This window comes from Gordionus sp. m RMFG-2023, chromosome 1 (genome assembly GCF_954871325.1).
Source record: "Gordionus sp. m RMFG-2023 chromosome 1, tfGorSpeb1-WG-v2, whole genome shotgun sequence".
NCBI classification, from domain to species: domain Eukaryota; kingdom Metazoa; phylum Nematomorpha; class Gordioida; order Chordodea; family Parachordodidae; genus Gordionus; species Gordionus sp. m RMFG-2023.
The window spans coordinates 13,929,931-13,949,845 of NC_088775.1; the positions used below are offsets into that span (position 1 = coordinate 13,929,931).

At 26.3% G+C, this 19,915-nt stretch overlaps 1 protein-coding gene across 4 annotated transcripts; it reads right to left on the minus strand.

Annotated features, from left to right (window-relative positions):
• Nucleotides 1-253: 253 nt before the first annotated feature.
• Nucleotides 254-11,558, minus strand: LOC135931444 (uncharacterized). 4 transcript variants are annotated; one of them, XM_065468558.1, is made up of 14 exons: nucleotides 11,449-11,558; nucleotides 11,232-11,386; nucleotides 11,021-11,183; nucleotides 10,749-10,979; nucleotides 10,622-10,706; nucleotides 10,454-10,575; nucleotides 10,347-10,409; nucleotides 9,411-9,533; nucleotides 7,327-8,040; nucleotides 6,656-6,707; nucleotides 6,279-6,424; nucleotides 5,610-5,722; nucleotides 3,767-3,847; nucleotides 254-908 (listed from the first exon to the last, which is right to left on the minus strand). In XM_065468558.1, the coding sequence occupies exons 2-14, from the start codon at nucleotides 11,273-11,275 to the stop codon at nucleotides 629-631; spliced, it is 2,217 nt and encodes a 738-aa protein (XP_065324630.1). In that variant the 5' UTR covers nucleotides 11,276-11,386; nucleotides 11,449-11,558; the 3' UTR covers nucleotides 254-628. The 4 variants fall into 4 exon arrangements, with proteins under 4 accessions (XP_065324630.1, XP_065324631.1, XP_065324633.1 ...); XM_065468559.1 differs by lacking the exon at nucleotides 3,767-3,847; XM_065468560.1 differs by lacking the exons at nucleotides 254-908; nucleotides 3,767-3,847 and adding an exon at nucleotides 5,049-5,370.
• Between the last annotated feature and the right edge of the window lie 8,357 nt (nucleotides 11,559-19,915).

Genomic DNA, 19,915 nt, shown 5'->3' on the forward strand with positions numbered 1-19,915 from the left:
GAGATGACTGGGTAAAGAGATGCACAATGATGGAAGTAGGAGGATCAAGACATAGAGGAAGACCCAAGGTGACGTGGACAAATGTGATAGCGGCGGATATGAGAAGCATGAATCTTACAAGTATTGATGCTCAGGACCGTCAAAAATGGAAAAGAAAAATCAGAGGGAAAACTAGCCTACCCGGGTAAACCTGGAAATCGCCATAAAACGGAGAAGAAGAAGAATATACAATTATTCAACAATTAGCCCGATATTGGATAAAAAAAATCACTTTACTTTAATAATTTATAATATTGTATTCCCCACCAGGTAAAATTTGTTTTAAAAATTATAATTGATTATTTAATATATTAAATCACACATAATTCTTTGAGCGTAAAAAATAATATATATATACAAACAAAATTTACAACCGCATTGATATGTTTGAATTGAAATTTACACCTTTACTCATTATTTTATTAATGATTATAGGGTTCGAACTCCTCGCCTCGCTAATTGGTTTTTTATTTAAAAAACATATAAAATGCATAGAGGGAAGGATTGATCCCTGTGGATCAGATTTTTTTCTAAAGTGTGGTAATCATCAAACAACGATTTGCTACTTTAAAAAAAAACAAAGATAAAATTATAATAAATTGGCTAGGATTTGCTTTTTAATTAAAAATGATATTTTGATCATGTGTCCCTGATTAACTAAGGAATTTTTGGCATTTGTACTTATATCAATGAAATGGGTACTATTAGGTATATCATAAAATCTTTGTTTCAAGGTTTTGTCGTGATAATTTTTAAGAACGGCTCCGACTATATTCAAATTGTTGTTCCGAATGCTGATTTTAATGAAATTACGAAGTTCACGATCATTCCACGGCGAAGAAATTGGGTAGGTAACGGTTTGATTCTTACTAAAAATAACGATCGAAAAATATAAAGGAATATTATAATTTAAAGGACCAAACAATATTATAAATTATATAAAGTGTTCTTTTTCATTAGCAAATATTCGTGCTGTAAATATTATAAAAAATCGAACGCGTTCAACGTTCATCTAGTTCAAGTTCACTTTCAAAAAAAGGAACGCGTTTACGTTCTTTCAAACCTTTATAAAAAAAAATTTTTTAAATTAAATTTAATATAAATAAATACTATATATTTTTTTACACAATTTATTAGCTATGTTCAAAATTACTAATTTTAAGTATATAGAAAATTATTTTTATTTGTTAAAACAATATTAATTTTTAATATATAAAAACTTTTATCTATCATATAAAATTTAAATATTTATAAAATATATTAAATATTATTTTAAATTGTGCTCAACTATTAAAATATGGAAACCCTTGATAAAAACTTAAAGATAATAGAGAAATTTCAAAAAATCAAACTAAAAATAAATAAATTCGAAAAGATATTAACTATTTTATATCTATGTAAATAATACATCATACAACAGTCTAAAATAAATTATTAACAGGATATTTATATTTATATTATATAAAATAATAAATATTACAATTATGTATCTCTTTAAATTAGAACTTGAAGATTTTGAAACTGATATTATACTTTTAGGACACATTATAAATTTGGTAAGGATAGAAATAGTTTTTTAAAGATATGATGTTATTAAATAGTATTTATTATATTTGAAACATGGTATGTTAATTCATCAAAAATAGTGGCTAGTTAAAAAATTCAAATGTGATAAAGGAAATAGTTGATTAAAATATAACCCTTTTTTTAAAAAAAAATTTGGATAAATATTTTTTTTCAAATGAATAAAAATAAGAAAATTTTCTAAAATTGAACGAACGTAAAAAACGAATGCGTTTGTCAAAAATAAAAGGAAAGTCATACATCAATTTTTCCAAAAAAACGAATGACCGCGTTCTATAACATTAGTAAATATTACAATTATATTGAAGGACACTATAATTTCAAAAAGGATAACATGGGTTTCAAAATCGACATCATATGACAAAAGAGCTATACATTAAAATTGGCAATTTGGACCCTTGATAATTAGGACAACTCCCTAATATGAGCAAAATTTTGAATCCCAATCAAATTTATATTAAATATTATCTATTAGAAAATCCCTTCTAATTGGACAAAAATCTTGGTCCCAACAGTGCCCACATTAGACAAGTTTTACTGTAAATGTTATAAATATTGTTTTATGGTTGCGTCCATGTGTTAAAAATCTAAACAAATTTCAGAAATTTCAAAATTTTAATGAAATCAGATGTTAAATTTTTGAAATTTTCCTAGAAATATATTTATACATGTTATTTATTTAAATATTAAAAAGAATATCTTTATTCATTTTCTGTTTGAAAAAAGATTTTTTTATTTTCAATAAAGTTTTCCAAATTTGTAAATTTTTTAAAAAATCAAATTTTGGACACAACCTCAAAAGCCATATATAAAAAAAATGAGGAAAATAATGAAAAAAAGAAAAAAGTAGAATTAAAGGAACCTAAATCTTAGTAAAAAGTTATTTAAAAAATAACATTTTTCAAAAAAAATCATGCTCATGGAAAACATAGTTAAGCACAGTGACACTGGTATAAACAAGGCTGGGGGGTTGGATTGTTAATTTGGCAAATTATTAATAATTCTTTTTTATTATATTGGTTAAAGAACTCGTAGGTAAATCTACTAGAATATGAATCAAATATTTGCATTATTCGTGTTTCGAATTGAATTATTCGTATTTGTACAAATGGAAAAACATTATTCCATTTGATTCGTCAAATATTGAAAAATTAAGTTCTTAAAAAATATTTATAAAATTGATTTATACATGTGGAGAAATAGTAAAAAAAATAAAAAGGTCCACAAGGAACATGTTAAATAATAATTTAAGATATTTAAAATTATTTTGAATAATTTGCAATTATACGAATTTCGAAAAATAGATAAAAAAAATATTTGACGGATATTATATTTTCCTTATTCGTAGTCGATTCGAATAATTGTGTTATTCATATTTGTAAAATACCAATCGAAAGCCTGAAATATTGAAATAGATTTTAGAATTAATGTTTCCAATTTTAAGACCAACTTATAGGATAAAAAAGATATAAAGCATTATATTTTTAAAAATTAATCAAAATTTCTCATAGATGTGACCCCACCAAAATCCAGGTAAATGAGGGTGGGGGGGGGTGTTGAAGGCAAAGGCTAATTCCTCCCCCTATCCACTCCCAAATAATTCCTAGTTACATCACTGATTGGGCAGTATCGCAAATATATTTTAACAAATTTTTATATAGATCAGAGACCTGCAGAGGTACCATTTGCAGGGCGTGGCCCGGGTATAATATTTTCAACTCAGGTCCGAATTTTTTAAATTATATTATATATTTTTTGATTTAAAATAGTGGTGATTTAAAATATACGGCTCCCTCTGGATATTTTTTTAAAATTTTAGGCCCAACTTGGCCCGGGTATTTTTTAAAAAAAATTTTAGGCCCAGCCTGGGTATATATAAAAAAAAATTAAAATATGGCTCTGCCCGGCCAGTTCTCTGATCTAGATACCTTTAAAAAATATTTTTAACAACTAGTCTTATAAAAACGGCTAACTCAATATTCCATCCAGAATACTATCATGCAAGCTAGAAGATTTTGTTTGCAGAAGAAACAAAGGTTTTGGACATCTATTAGAGAAATCTCGAGGCTTAGGCAATATTTTTCTGGCTAAAATATTGAGTTAGCCGTTTAACAACACTATCTTATATATAAAAAATGATAACTTGAAAGCGGGATAAATTTTCAAAGTAGGATAATATTTGACTCCGTATTTTTTGGGAAGTTCGTTTTTGGCTAAATTTATCCTGTATAATAAAAAATATAAAAAGAAAAAAATATATGTGCATCTTTCGAGGTTAATTTATTAATTGTAATAAATAATTTTTAAATATTTTGGTGTCAAATTTATAATTGTTTTATGCATCGGAGACAAGCTATAAAAAAACCCAGATCAAACCTAGCCGATTTTTTATTTTAAATTTAACAAACCATTAGTTTTTACTAAAGCTACTAGAGCCAAGTACGGAAATGTCCGATCAGATAAAACTGTCCGAGAACCATTTTGCAAAAAATGTCAGCCTCAAAAAAGTGTTGTTAAATGGATTGATTTGAGCAGATTGAAAAATATTCCCTAGGCCTTAAGAATTTGCTAATAGATACTTAGACCTTTGTGCCATATATGAGAAAACCTTCAGGCTTGCATAATATTTTACTGGATAATGAGTTAGCCGTTTTAAAAAATTCACTTAAATCAAACCGTTTAACAACTTTACCTCAAAAAATTCAAAAAATAATTTGATAACAAAATCTATTAGTAAATATGGAATTTGTATTAGAAGAAATTAAAGGTGACTCAAAAGTTTCTATTTTTATATAAAATTTCGGTATCTCCATAAAAAATTACATGTGATTTGTGAAGCCTGCCATAATAATTTTTTTTAAATATTTCCTGTTTGTGCGAGGGCTGGGGCTTTACAAATCTCTAGTACAGAGAGATCTACATCGGGTACCTATTTTTAAAAGTCCAATACAATCTGATATTGTTTTTTTCGTTTGAGTGATTCTATTCATCAGGTTAGCTAATAAAGGACCTATACATGTTTAATAAATGTAATTTTTCCTGTTATATTATAACTTATGATATGTACAATAATATTTTAAAAAAATTAGATTTAGTTATGTTATAATTGCTTGTTTTAAAAAATAATTATTATTTTCAGGGATGTTATTCTATCTGGATCCGAACTTAAATGCACATTTCATTAGGTTCCAATCATTGCTGAAAATAGGTCCAGTTACATGGCTAATTTATATTTATACTAGGATGGTGTCAATATTTACATTTTTTTAAATCGAATTGGACCGATATTTTCAAAAAATCCCGATCAGATTTGTTTATCATTGTTATGGTTATTTTATGAATATATATAATCATGTAAATATTTTTTACATATAAATTTCTAATTTATTTAAAAAAATGAATAGAGAGAAGAAAGACAGCTAAAAATATAATTAAAAATAGTAAACGAGTCACTCACATTCAGCGATAAACATAGTAAATATTTAAAATGAGATGACTAAGTTTAAATAAAAACAAAATACATGTAATTTTGATACACTTTAAAAAGTTTATTTTCTCATGGCCAAGGTGCTTTAATGAATTATCCACGTTTGGCCCCATTGATGTAAGTATACTACAATATTGACAATTCATGCATCATATTTCTTGAATTTAATAGTGTACATATATAGGAGTCAGCAGCAGTGCATTGAGTGATTTGCACGTCGATTAGACCACAAAATGGCGCTTCAGCGGACTCCTAAACCACTTTTAATTAATGATAGTATTATTGGTTAGCCCATAGTTTAGTTATTTTTTTAGATAGATAATATTAATTTTTTATATGAAATTTGTTCAAAGTTAGATGGTAAATATTAATAAAAAAAATTAAATATTTGATCAGTATCGAATCGGTTTTGTATGAATATCGGGTTTGTAAAAAAGGACTTAATTTAAACCACATTTATGTAATGTTATTAAAGAAGTATAATAATAAATATATTCACCTTGAAAATAGAGTATTCTTATTCTCACGGGATTGATGAGCAATTAACATGAAAATGTTGGTTACGGATAAACAATAGCCACAATAATGGGTGTAAAACATCACTATCACATTCTTAAGTTATTTTTATTTTTAAAAATCTTGATATTAGAAAAAATGTAAATTGTGCTGTAAAAAAAGATTAACAATCATTTTAATTAGAAATCTTAATACATAGAGGTAGACTATTTTAAAAACCTGGGCTAGGGTCATATTTAAAATTTTTCCAAATTAATATAAAAATTATTCAGCTGTAATTTCCGGCTTATATTCTTAAATTCCAATTTGCTTTTGAAGCAATCAAAATTGAACCATAATTTAATCAAAATAATTTCGGAACAAATGATAAAATTTAAAAAAAGATCATCGCCGAATCCAAGCAGAGTCTGAAAATAGAAATTTATTTCTAGGTAAGCCTTAAAATTTTGATCTCTGCTCTGCAAATCCAAAGTTAAAAGAAGAAATTGGGAGAAATATAGAAACCGTAAACCCCCTTTAAAATTCATGTAAAGCGAAAGCGATTTTAAAATTTCCATGAAACCGGCTTCAACAAAAGTGCAACAATGCAGAACTCTTTGGTCCGGCTAAATTCTAAAATCTGGTAAATCATATGTTATATATGGATGTGTACTTTGGAAGCCTGGTAAATAATGGATTCAAAGTTGACGCTGTTTAACTCGACGATATTGTTTTGCATTGATATAGGAGGGGCGGGTAAAATTTCGGATATCATAAAACGCGGCAACAAACCGTTTGCATAATCCAGTATAAATTTAACTATATTATTTTATCGTTGTAATATATATATATATAAATATCAAAGATTTATATCGGAACCTAGAACTAATAGGAACCAAAGATGGAAAATTTCCCAGAATCAATTAAACAATAGTGCGGGAAATGGGGTAGGGAAGGGGTAGTATGATACTTTTATTTTAAAAATTTAAATAAAAATTAGAATAACAAAATTTATCACAAATGATACTATATAAAATTTCCAAAACGAACCTAGATTATTGGGATTGAAATCTTGGTGTTCAAGCAAATATTTCGTCCGAACCTTGATATATTTTTTTTATAAGATTTGATTTTATATATTCTCAGAGAAAACTAATAATTTCTCCTTTAAGTATTATAGAGAGTAAACACACCTCATAGCGCTTACCTATTTTTAACATTTTTCATTTATGCTCCCTGGAGGATCATTATAAGCGCGGTTTTAATTATTTTTTTTTAAAAAGAATACAGGAAAACTAAATGTTTAAATAAAATTATCATATTAGATATATATACCTTTTAAAAAAATTTTTACTTATGAAAGCTGCATCATAATCGGAGCGTATGAGCGTCTTGGTATAGCGTTGCGAAATCGGTAAATTCTGTGGGTGAGTACCGAAAAAAATTTGGGAAATATTTAAGGCATTAAATTATTTTTTTTCCCACCGACTTTCCTCAAGATTGAGCCACACTTTGGGGCTAAAAACTAGAGAATCCACTAAAAATCGATTTTCACGAAAGTACACGTTCTAAACGTGCATGCGCGCAATGATCACTCATAAATTCCGATTAGGAGGCAGTGTTAAAATATAAGGATTAAGCTAATACGTTTTAAGTAAATAGTATTTAAGAAAGAAATAGAGGTAATTCCGGAAATAATTTTTTTTTCTTCATTCAATTACTTTTTCATCTATTATCAAAACGGAGGGATTATCTTTGATCAACGAATTGAAATCGTCGACACCCAAAAAGAAAGAGTGAGCGCCATCTAGCAAAGACGTATCGAGTATTTTAAAATGCAATTTCGTGTGTTTAATATTTTTAAAACTTTTTCGAATTTGAGCCACGATAGATTCGAGATGGGTAATTGTTTTACTGACTATGTAGATTTCGCTAGACGCAGTCCGATAGTCGTTAAACAATTTTTGGCAAAATTGTAAGGCTCTTGTTTCCAAGGGAGAATTTCTTTTCCAGGAAAATTCGCGATTAGATAAGCTTTCACGTATGGATTCGATGTAAAGTTTATGCAATATTTTAGGGTAATAGATTAACAAGGTATGGGGCGAGTAAAAACTCGATTCATAATAATATGGAGGTTCGATATACTCATGGCTATTATTGCGAAGCGCATGGTATAGAGTTTCCAAGTTTGGGCAACGCTTTTCCTCGTTTTTTACGGTGGCAAAGGATCGTAAATAATCGTGGTGCAGGTTCTTGCATTGAAAATTGGCGGAAGCAAATGGATGACGAATAGCTAGGCAGTAAGATAACGATTCGTTGAAACGTTCTAGAGGGTTATTAGGGCCGAGCGTGTAAAAGGAATGTTTGAAAGAATAGTTGTTGGTAACGTCAAAATCGGAAATGGCGTAAAGGTAGATGTCGTAAATAGTATGCATCTTTATATTTGTAAATTAAAAAATAGTGAGTATATTTAAAATTTCTATAAAACTCCAAAATAAAGGAACTACAAAATTAATTGAATGAGTGAATTAGGAAAATCAGATATGTAACGATTTACAATATTAATAAGGATATATAATTCTTTTTAAAATAAAAATCTAAGAATGGGGGAAGGGCTGTTAAAATTAAAATCACAAATTAAAACAAAAAAAAGAGTACAAGTAATGGGCTATAATAGTATTTCCCCAAATGTATTTTAAAAAAAAATACTTTCTATCGCCTGCAAACTGGAAAATCTAAGCGTTCCGTAAACAAGTGATTCAGCAAAGTTTTTTAATATTAGAATTTTCTTGTTAGCTATTGACCATCTTTTTGTAAAACTATTTAAAAATTCTCAGTCACCATTCCTCTCAAATTTTCATAATCATAATGCTTAGGGAAGCAGGAATGTTTTATGAGAACCCAGAAACTGAAATCATAAGAATGCATTCCGGATATGGCTCAATTCAACATTTAATAACGGATCAAGTCCGATACTAATCATTTTTCGGATTGGACGGATATTTAAAAAAACCCGATCCATTATATTTGTATATATCGAAAATTAGTGATCTGCATCGGGCCTAATTTTTCAAGCCCGGCCCGACTCGAAATTTTTTTAGAAAAAATTTACCGGCCCGTCGCAGCAGAATTTATTTAAATATAGAAATTAATTTTTATAATTACTCTACATAAAAAATTCAATATAAAATTGAGAAATTTAGATATATTTTAAAAAAATTCGAAGGTCCGACCCAACCCGGCCCGAATTTTTATAAAAAATATTAGGCCCGGCCCGAACCCGATTTTTTTAAATAGAATTGGCCTAACTTTGCAGATCTCTATCGAAAATAGTTGTAAAAAAAATGTCGAAATTTTAAACGTTTGTATGTATAAATTTTTGATGGACGAAAATTTTGGGTGGAGATTCATATATATATTTTCTTTGACATTATATATCATAGTATCAAGCAAAGAATTTAAACGAAAAAAAAAATTCGAGTCATAATAAACATTGCAAATATTTTAAATTAAATTTTAGTCTTGGATGTAATTCTAAGATATCATATCAGTTCTTGTCCTTTTAAATGATTACTTGTCCCCCAAAATCATTTGCTGCAAAACGATTTTATTCAATTTAAACATATTAATAGGGTTAATCAACCCGATTTTGTCAAATCTTGAGGCTTACATAATATTATTTTGGCTAAAATCTTAATCGGATCGTTTTTAAAAATCGACCCAAATCAGGCTTCTTAACAACCTTATATATTACATAATATTTAGCTAAACCATAAGTAATGATATAAAATATAGTTAATTATACCAGGTTAATCGTATTGTCGAAAAACGTATTGCTAAAGTTGACAAGTAACAGCAAAGAGGTCTCATCTCCCTTGTTGTATGAATTGTAGTTGGAGATATCCTTCTCAGTTAAAAACTCTATTTTCTAATTTAAATATTTAAAATAATTTTATATAATGAATAATGATGGTAACAAATAATTTTTCATTTTAAAATATTGGATTCAGGCAATATTAATTATCAGATCTGATCTGAAAATAAAAATGGTAAATAGATACATTTACAAATTTGATAAAATGCTAATAATGGATCATATATATTTTTAAATACTAATTAGTATTAAAATAGATCAAAAGTACTAGAGGCCAAACTTGCTAGCCCAAACTGGCTTATAGAGATTTTTATATTCGGTAAAACCTGTAATAATTCTTATGAAGTAAAACAACAAAAATTTGCCTAATAATTAGCTTTAAAAAATTATACCAAATTTTGGCCAGGTTTATAAAAATATTTTGTACAACTATTTTTTTGGTCAGGCCATACAGATCTCTAAATATTAAAACATGTGAATTGAATTATATTTAAAAGAACTAATGAAAATAAGGGGATTTGAGATTAATGTTAAATTATTTCAATTCATTGACATGTAAACCAAAAATAATAGATGATTGTCTACTATTCTTGATTGATCAGTGATGATAATATTATATTACAAACATTTTTAAAAATGTAACCACACCTATGTGGCCACATTAGGAGGCTAAACTGTAATCTTAAGAAAATTATTATAATTTTTTGAGGGTTTAAGAGTAAAATAAAATAACCAAATTATTTTTGAAAGAAACTACAAAAAGTTTCTAATGAAATTATAGATTATCTTCCTTTTTGTTCCTATAACTTCATCAGATTTTAAAGAATAAAATGTAAATCAGTTAATATTTTTAAAATTTTAACTAACTTTCTCAGCATGATTTTGAAGCCATTTTAAAACATCAAATGGTTTATTTGTTTCAATCAATAACTATTATTTAATTTTAATATTATAATATAATAAAAACAAATTACTTCTTGTTTTTTATAGGAATCAAAAAATATAAAAAATGTCTTATTGATATAACCAGGATATATTTTATTTTGTAGCTTAAAATTTGTGCTCAACCCAAATCCAATGGTATTTAATGCCTCTCCTGATATGATGATAAATTATTTTATAATATTAATCTATTTTCTAACCTTTTGATTTATATTTTAATATTTCATGTAAGAAATCATCAAAATAAGTTTCTTTAAATGAAGGAGAGTGATATATTAAGGTATACTAAAAAAATTTATTATATTAGAGTGTAAAGTCTTGAATAACTTGATAATATGAATTTAATATTTGTATATCATTTATATTACGAATATGAATAAAAGGTTCATATAATATATTATGTAAATATTGATTTAAATATTTGATATTTTGAGAGCCTTGATAATGAATAGTTGGATAATTGCCATAAAATAAGTAATATGATGGAATATTTTCTAATTCTTTAAATATTTTATTATAATCATATTCACTTGAATATTTTAAAGTGGAGAAATGTATCTATATTTATGAAATAATTTTTTGCTTTTATAAGTATTTACTTTGTAATTGTGTAGAAGCTTGAGCTTCTTTAAATTTTTCAATTGTAATTTTGAATTATATTCCCAATTTGTGTATATTAAGCAAAATGTTATATCATAATTTTTATATGAATTAAAAACAATAGAATTTGATGAGGCAACTATGATGATATTCCAACAATATCTAAATAAAAAGATTGATTCATTAGAATTTATATTAAATCATATTTACATCAAACAAATGATAATGCATGATTTAACTAGGGCTAAAAGCATTAGAATAATAACTGAGCAAGGTTGGACGCTTTATTAAAATTAGACGCATCAAAATAATCTGAGAATAAATTCAAATAGCGAAGCCGTACGTGTAAAAAAATTGGTATGGTGCTATAACATTTAATATAAAAGTTTTGCAATATTTGCGAAAAAATAACTAAAATGTCACTTACAAAATTGCCTTGAGATCAGTGGCGTCGCTAAGGGAGGCGCGCAAGGGCTCGAGCCCCCTGAAAAATTTAAATAGCCCCCTGAAGCAAAAAAAATTTTTTTTAATGGCTTCTTAATATCCCCTTGAACTAAAAATAAATTTTTTTTGATTACCCACTGGATTTCTTTTATAATTTAGAAATTAATAAGACTATTTAAATTTTTATTAAATGAATATTATTTTAATTATTAGATTAGATTTATACATATAAATTATATTTTCATTATGTCAGCTTGCAATCAAATTCTGTATAAAAATATAATATCAATAACTCAGTAAATTTTAATTTAGCTTTAACACTTGAAGTTTAATTGACTTTTATTATTTAAATTATTATTTAGCTCTAATTAAATAAATATAATCATATATTATTTGAAAATTAACAAATTTAATATTGTAATTAGCTGAGTTCAAAATGACTAATCAACTGTATATTTATTTTGAAATTTTATTATTATACCTTAAAAATAATTTCAAGGTCCTAATAAGCATAAGAGATTTCTTTATAAAAAGTAAGTAGACATATAGCCTCTACTATATACAGTTGTTTATAAAATATTTGATATAATGCCACTTTTATAGACGTATTTGACAGTTATATAATATATTACAGTTAATATTATAATAAATTTTACTAATAAATATAATAACGAATTGCAAAGTTTTTAACGCCATCTATTTAGTTAAAAAAAGGTTTTTAAAATAAACATTTTATTATTCATCCTGCAATAGATGTAATAAATTTTATAACTTTTCTTCTCTTTACGTGTTTTTAGGAAATTTTTTTCTTTTTCGAAAAACAGTCTTGAGTTAAATTTTTAATACAAGTATATTTTTGATATTATTACAAACTTATTATTTTAAGATATAATATACCAAGGTGGTGCGTCATATATAAAATCTTAATTGTTTCATCATATCATTCTGGTCCTAATTTTATAGTTAATAAATGTTTCATTTCTAATATGGCATTGCTGTGTAAATAACTCCAGGCTTCAATATATTTGTTTTATTTTATCAATTTATCCAACATAATAAATTCTGATATTAGTTTACATCGTGAGTGTCATGGCTATTAATGCAAATTAACCAGCATCTATTATTTGTGTTGCTATGTAATTTAAGATTATTACTATAACGGCTGAGAGCATATAATTGCATATGTTAGATAAACAATAATGGTCAACTTTGTAGTCGTTTATATATCATTTAAAATGGAAGATAATCTTTTAGAAAAATATCTCACAATAATTTTCTCGATTACTTATCTAGCTTCCATAATGTCATCTAAGAGGAAGCTATAACCACCATATAGTTTTATGATTTAGATTGGTCGTTTATACTCTCTTCTACAAAAATTGTTGATTTGGTCTATAAATTTTTCCTTATTAGTCCACTCTATAAAACATTGTCTAAAATGGTTACAGAGAATTATACTAGTTTGATAACCTTTTGTGAATGTAAGTTGCTAAGAATTATATTATTGAGTTATGATTTTTTATATGCCAGTTTATTTTGTATGCATAATATAATAAATGACAAAATATGAAAATCAGAATAATTGTTCAGAGTTAACAAATTTTAAAAAAGTATAATATATTAATATAAAACCCGGCCGAAGGCCCGCAAATTGGGGGGAATGAGGGGCGAAACCCCCCATAAACCTTTTTTTTAGTTGGAACCCCTGAGATTGTGAAGGCTAGTGACGCCCTTGCTTGAGATATAGCTTTAATTTGGGGGATTACATTTTTCTTGTTAGTTTTTTTTTTACTATTTTTATAAACTTTTATTTTCACTTCTTTACTTTTTATTTTGTTTATCACCTTTTATTTTACGGATTAAAATTAAATTATGATTATTGGATAAATTAAGATTATTAAAAAAGAATTATTTTATTAATTATGACTTTTATATTTATATATAAGAATTTCTTACAAGTGTTACTCTAATCTGCTTTTACAAATATTATCTAATTATTAATTTACAAATAAATCTTAAAAAAAAAATATAATTTTCTTATAAGAATTAAAATTTAACCTAATTGCTCTAATCTTAATTAATCATAATTTATTCTAACGTCTCCCACATTTTTAAAAAAATTTTTTCGGAATCAAATTAATATAATAAAATGGAGAATTAATTCACAAGCACGTTGCGAATTGCTTCCTTTAATATAAATGGAATGAAAAACAAATTAGCAATTCTCTGTAGGAAGTTTGAAGCAAAGAAAGTAGACCTTATAGGTATTCAAGAAACCCACTGTCAAGGAAATAACAATGCTAACTTAAATGATTATAAAATATTTATCTCGGGCACCACCTCCAAGCCAACAGTTCATGTGTGATAGCACTCTTAATAAATAAACGAATTCAATATTTCATCATCAAATTTGTATCAATCGCTGAAAGATTTGATTTTTTCTATTTGAATAAAAAATTTAGGCCCACAATATTAGCAAATTTCTATGCCCCACCTAATAGAAATGAAAGATTAGGCTTCATCAATATGATGATAAATATGATTCACTCCCTACAACGTAGATAAAATATATTAATTTTAGGCCATCTAAATAAAATATTTGTAAAGAAGCCGAATATATTAGTAGAAGTTGTTGTATCTGTCAATTTGTATTTGACTTTTTATCAATATATTTTATAGAATAAATATCATCGGTGCCGCGTTTTAAAACTATATGATTGATACTTTGAGAAAATGGAACAATACTTTGAAAAACTACTATACAGAGCCAAAATAAAAAAGTAAAAGAATTATGTATGAGATATGATTAAGAAAAGGTAGAGAAAATTAATAGATGGGAAGGATAAAGGAAAGAGAAGAAAAAAGAGAGGTTTAAATGTAATATGTTGTGAAAATAAAAATTTGGGTAATTTAAAAACTAATTAAGTTAATTAGTTTTTAAATAAAAAAATATATTAATCGAATTAAATTAGGTGACAAAATATATATATTTGTAAATTAATTGAATTGGTTAAAAATCAGAAATTTATTCGAATTTATAAAAAAGAATGTTGAAAATATTGACAGAAAATGAAGAATGAAATATAAAAATAATATGTTAAAATGAAAGTATGTTAAGTCCCAGATATGAAATTTAGATGAAGAATAATTAGAAGGTTGAGGTTAAGCACATAATGCAAATCAGCTGGAGACGCGATTAACGCCATATTAATTTCTGCTTAGTAAAATCTGTATAAAAAATATGTAAAACTAAGGCAATGATTCTAAATAAAATATTTTATCAATTATTCCAAAGCTATTCTTATATATTTACCAGAAATTCAAAATATCAATTTTTAGCTCTAGCGCTAAAAGAATACCTTTTGCAACTAGGCTATTAAAAACTTGAACTACAAGTTTAAGCCATAAAAAAAATATTTTATAAGTTTAATTCTTTTTAGTGTACATTCATTTTCTGCTTATGTTACTCAATATGAGACCGGCCAATTTTATTCGCAGCTCTTAGTCCTTCCTTTTCCTGTGAATCATGAGGATTTGTTATACATTTCTAATTTATTACCTATTTATATAAAATAAACTACCTTTAGGAAATACTTTAAAAGTAATTACTGCTCCAGTATTATCATCGGATAAAATTTCACCGAGCAGATTTCTAAGTAGCTTCATTTATATTTCATCTATTTTCTCTCTCAAGAAAAGCCTTTATCTTTTTTCATAACTTTTGATATATATCTCTCGACAAATCGCTTTCCTTTTTAAGGATGATATATTTGTGTCATATATATGATTATCTCGATATTTGAAAAATTTAGGGTCATTATTATTAGATCTTGCATCTCCATTGTTATTTACAGTTGATAAAAATGTTTATATGGAGAAGTTTTTTAACTTAGTATATCCTATTAATATTATTTAAAGGTATTCATTCAGGTTAATGATTCATTAATTTTTAGTTAGAACTCTTATTAATTTTCATCGTTAATGCATAAAATTAACTAAAAAAAATGTTAAAAGTTGGTTAAGAAAGTCGAAATATGGCGAAGAAAAGATTTGGATAGCAGTGGCAAATTATAATGATAGCCTAAAATGGGAAGAATTGTCCCCGGTGGAAAAGTTTTTGGGCCGTAGAACTCGCATTCAGTTAGATTTCTTAAATAAAGAGATAACTCGAGAGGTGGATTCGAAAGATAATCCATCCTAATATGTGGTTGATTAGGTCTGGGCTAGAATTATACTGGGGTACCCGAAAAAGGGAATCAGGAGTGCTTGTAGAAAACATTGGGCATAAATTAGTGAGTGAAGTTTGTGGACGGAAAGGAAGGAGTTAGATACTTGGAACAAATACAAAAAAGGGTAGAGTGTGAAAGATTAAGATCAAGCCATGATACGGTGAGAAGAGATGGATTAATACCTTAGTAATTTTTTGGGGTTAAAGCTCATATTTAAAAAAATATTTAATATAAATGATGAAATGAAAAGGGCTGAAAAGGAAATGCAGTTCCTTAATAATTTTCCATGAAAGTAAAGTTTATGTTGGATAATTGTTAAAGAAAAATTATGAGAATAATTAGAGACTAGTAGAATTATGTTCTATTAGCGGCAATTCTTTGGTAAAGTTCTGCCTAATGTCAAAACCATTTATTACTTTTTTAAAATTTGCTATCTCTGAACAAATCCTGAATTTCATATTTTGTCATTTATTATATTATGAATACAAAACAAACTAACATATAAATAATTAAAACAATACAAGACATTTATAAATCTTTTTAATGCAAAATCTATTCATTATAATATAAAATATTTTCGATTGTTGATATAAAAAAATTTTACGTCTAAAAATGATAAAAAAAAGGTTAATTAATTCATACATATGCCTCATTTGATAATAGTTTTTTCAACCACATAATATAATGTCACAACGACAAGATTGTCATTGTGCATCAAAACCTAAATATAAAAATAGAAAACAAATATATATATATATAAAAGGAAATTAATAATAATTAGGAATTACGAAATCATAAAATCAACTTTAATTCTTTATTCAAAATTATAATAGTAAAAATCATAAAAAAATAAAATTAAATTAAATAAAATTAAAAAAATTAATAATTTAAAAAAAAACAAAGATTTTTTATATCGTAAAAATTTGCCTTTTTAAACTCTTTTCAATCTTCTTATAACTAATCATAACTATTCAAATATAATCTTTTTATCACGCGTTATAACAATAAATCCACAAAAATTCTTTATGCAAATTACATATAAAGTACAACAAAATCCAAAAGAAATCTTTATGCAAATTAATTCTAAATTCACAACACCTCCCTACTTAAATTAGACCCAACATTCTGCGAATGATCAATCTTCTTTCGATCTCGACTTATTCTTCTTAATTTTTGCTGTCTTCTAAGTTCTAACGAAGGCTTTGTCGCTTGAAATTTTTGAATTCTTTCTGTCGCTTGTCACCCTGGGAAATGATCAGCTTTTTATCTCTGTAGGCCACTGACGAACTTGATAAAGGCTTGTTTTCCACGATCCACGCTTGATGAACGATTACCGATGCCATCCAGTTTCATCGTAGGTTGTTTTCTATCATTCTCTTGTAATCCACGATTAGCTTTTTATCTCGATAAACGATTGGCCTGCGATAAACGATGGTTTTCACGAATTCTTGTTCCTATGATTGTCGATTTCCGTATCTTAGACTCAAGTCTCGATAATAATTGGCTATTATTGATCCGCGATTAACTATTGTAGCATAACGTCTTGACCCTCCTTTCTATCAATTTGCTTGTTTTCCCCCTTTCTCTTGTAATTGATTGGTTGTTGCCTCTAATTCTTGTAATCGTATCTATCTTTCGGGTCTTCTACGACAGTTTGCCCTTGCTGAGATATCGGGTAATCACATCTAATCTACTTCTACCTAACATAATCTATTTACATATCTACATTTATCTCCTCTAAACTAATTCTGCCTTTAATAAATGGCGTAAATTATACTAAATCTTAAATTTTATAATACGTAGCAAAATATAATAAATTATATAAATATATCACATTCTATCACCCCTCTCCCCTTAATGAAGCCTAGACCCATATTTTCATTGAACAATTTACTTGTACTCATCCTTTAGCTATTGATCTCATTCAGCCATGTCTAAATTTATATCTAAAAATCCTATTCTAAAATATATATCAAAACCTATCTTTTTAAAAAAATTATCATTGTGTATTTATTTCCTCATGTACTCTTTGACACTCAGTCTTTAAAAAAAACTGCTGAAATATATAAATCTCTTTTCATACATACGTTGTTGAGAAATCAATGACCTAATCATAAAAGCTTTCATACTTACGTTTATGAACAACCTCTTAATTCTAATCACTATGGTTTTCACCCCACGTCTTTGAAGAACTTATGAAATCTAATCATTATAATTTTTCGCACAACCGTTGTTGAAAACTGATATGTATATTTCTAAAGCATGTTTTTCCTTTTGTATTATTAGAATAATATTGTATGATTCTTCTTAAATCTTATTCATGATTCAAAATAAAAATCCGATCTCAAATTGAGCTCTATTGCGGCATAAATTTTCTAATGACGAAAAGCCGATTCTCTCTATGAAGATTTTTTGGTTAATCTACAACCTAATATACTAATTCACATTAATCCTTGAGGCTGTTTTATCTCTCGCAGCCCTTAAAATAAAAGTTAAACGTAAATCTTCAATAAGAATTTAATCAACTATTTCCTAACAATAAAGTTATATTCTAATCTTATTCACCGAATTTTTTAATTATTATATCTCAGCAACCTATTAGTTAAATATTAACTTTCGCAATTTATGTTTCTATTTCTTTGTCAAAGTTATTTCTAGTGATCACTTGATAATGATTCTAAAATCTAAAATATCATAGTCTTTATTAGTTTCAAAATTCCATTGGTTTTTAGTTTATCAGTAACTTCTAAATATAAAATTCCTAATTATCACCTTTAAATAACTAAACACAATTATCTCTATCTACTATGAATGTTACCTTTGTCTTTAATTTTAGATTTTATATTCCTACATAAACATAATCTTAACAACATAATTTTTCCTTTTCATCTTTATTTACATATTTTTCTTACGTTCTTCTGGAATTTTTTTTTTGTATTAGAATACAGTTTGACACATCTCCTTGTTGTCCCACCGGTCACAGACTGAAGGTTGTAAAGGGTCGGTCTCCTCCGCTCTCCAACACCATTGTCACAACGACAAGATTGTCATTGTGCATCAAAACCTAAATATAAAAATAGAAAACAAATATATATATATATAAAAGGAAATTAATAATAATTAGGAATTACGAAATCATAAAATCAACTTTAATTCTTTATTCAAAATTATAATAGTAAAAATCATAAAAAAATAAAATTAAATTAAATAAAATTAAAAAAATTAATAATTTAAAAAAAAACAAAGATTTTTTATATCGTAAAAATTTGCCTTTTTATACTCTTTTCAATCTTCTTATAACTAATCATAACTATTCAAATATAATCTTTTTATCACGCGTTATAACAATAAATCCACAAAAATTCTTTATGCAAATTACATATAAAGTACAACAAAATCCAAAAGAAATCTTTATGCAAATTAATTCTAAAATTCACAACATATAATATAATTCTTAGCAACTTACATTGACAAAAGGTCATGAAATTAATATAACGCTCTGTTACCATTTTAGACAATGTTTTATAGAATGGACTAATTAGGAAATAGGCTTTACCAAATCAATAATTCTTGAAGAAGAATATAAACGACCAATTCAAATCATAAACTATTAGAGCTTCCTCTTAGATGATAATATGATGAATGGAAGCTAGATAAGTAATCGAGAAAATTATTGTAAGATATTAAATTTCTAAAAGAAAATCTTCCATTTTTAATGATATATAAAATACTACACAGTTGACCATTATTGCTTATCTAAAATATGCAATCATGTGCTCTCAGCAGCTGTAGTAATAATCTTAAATTACATAGCCATATTAATAATAGATGCTGGTTAATTTGCAGTCAAAGCCATGACACTCACGATGGTAATGCATATCAGAATTTATTATGTTAAATAAATTGATAAAACAAAAACGCTAAAAATAATTAGAAGAAATTGTGCAAATATATAGAAGCCTTGAGTTATTTATACGGCAAGGATGCCATATTAGAAATGAAACATTTTCTAACTATAAAATAAGGACCAGAATGATATGATGAAACACTAATAATTTATATATTATCGCACCACCTATAGTTGGTATATTATATCTTAAAATAATAGTAGTTTGTAATAATATAAAAAATATACTTGTATTAAAAATTTAACTCAAAACTGTTTTTCGAAAAAGAAAAAAATAGCATTCCTAAAAACACATAAGAAAAGAGATAAAAGAT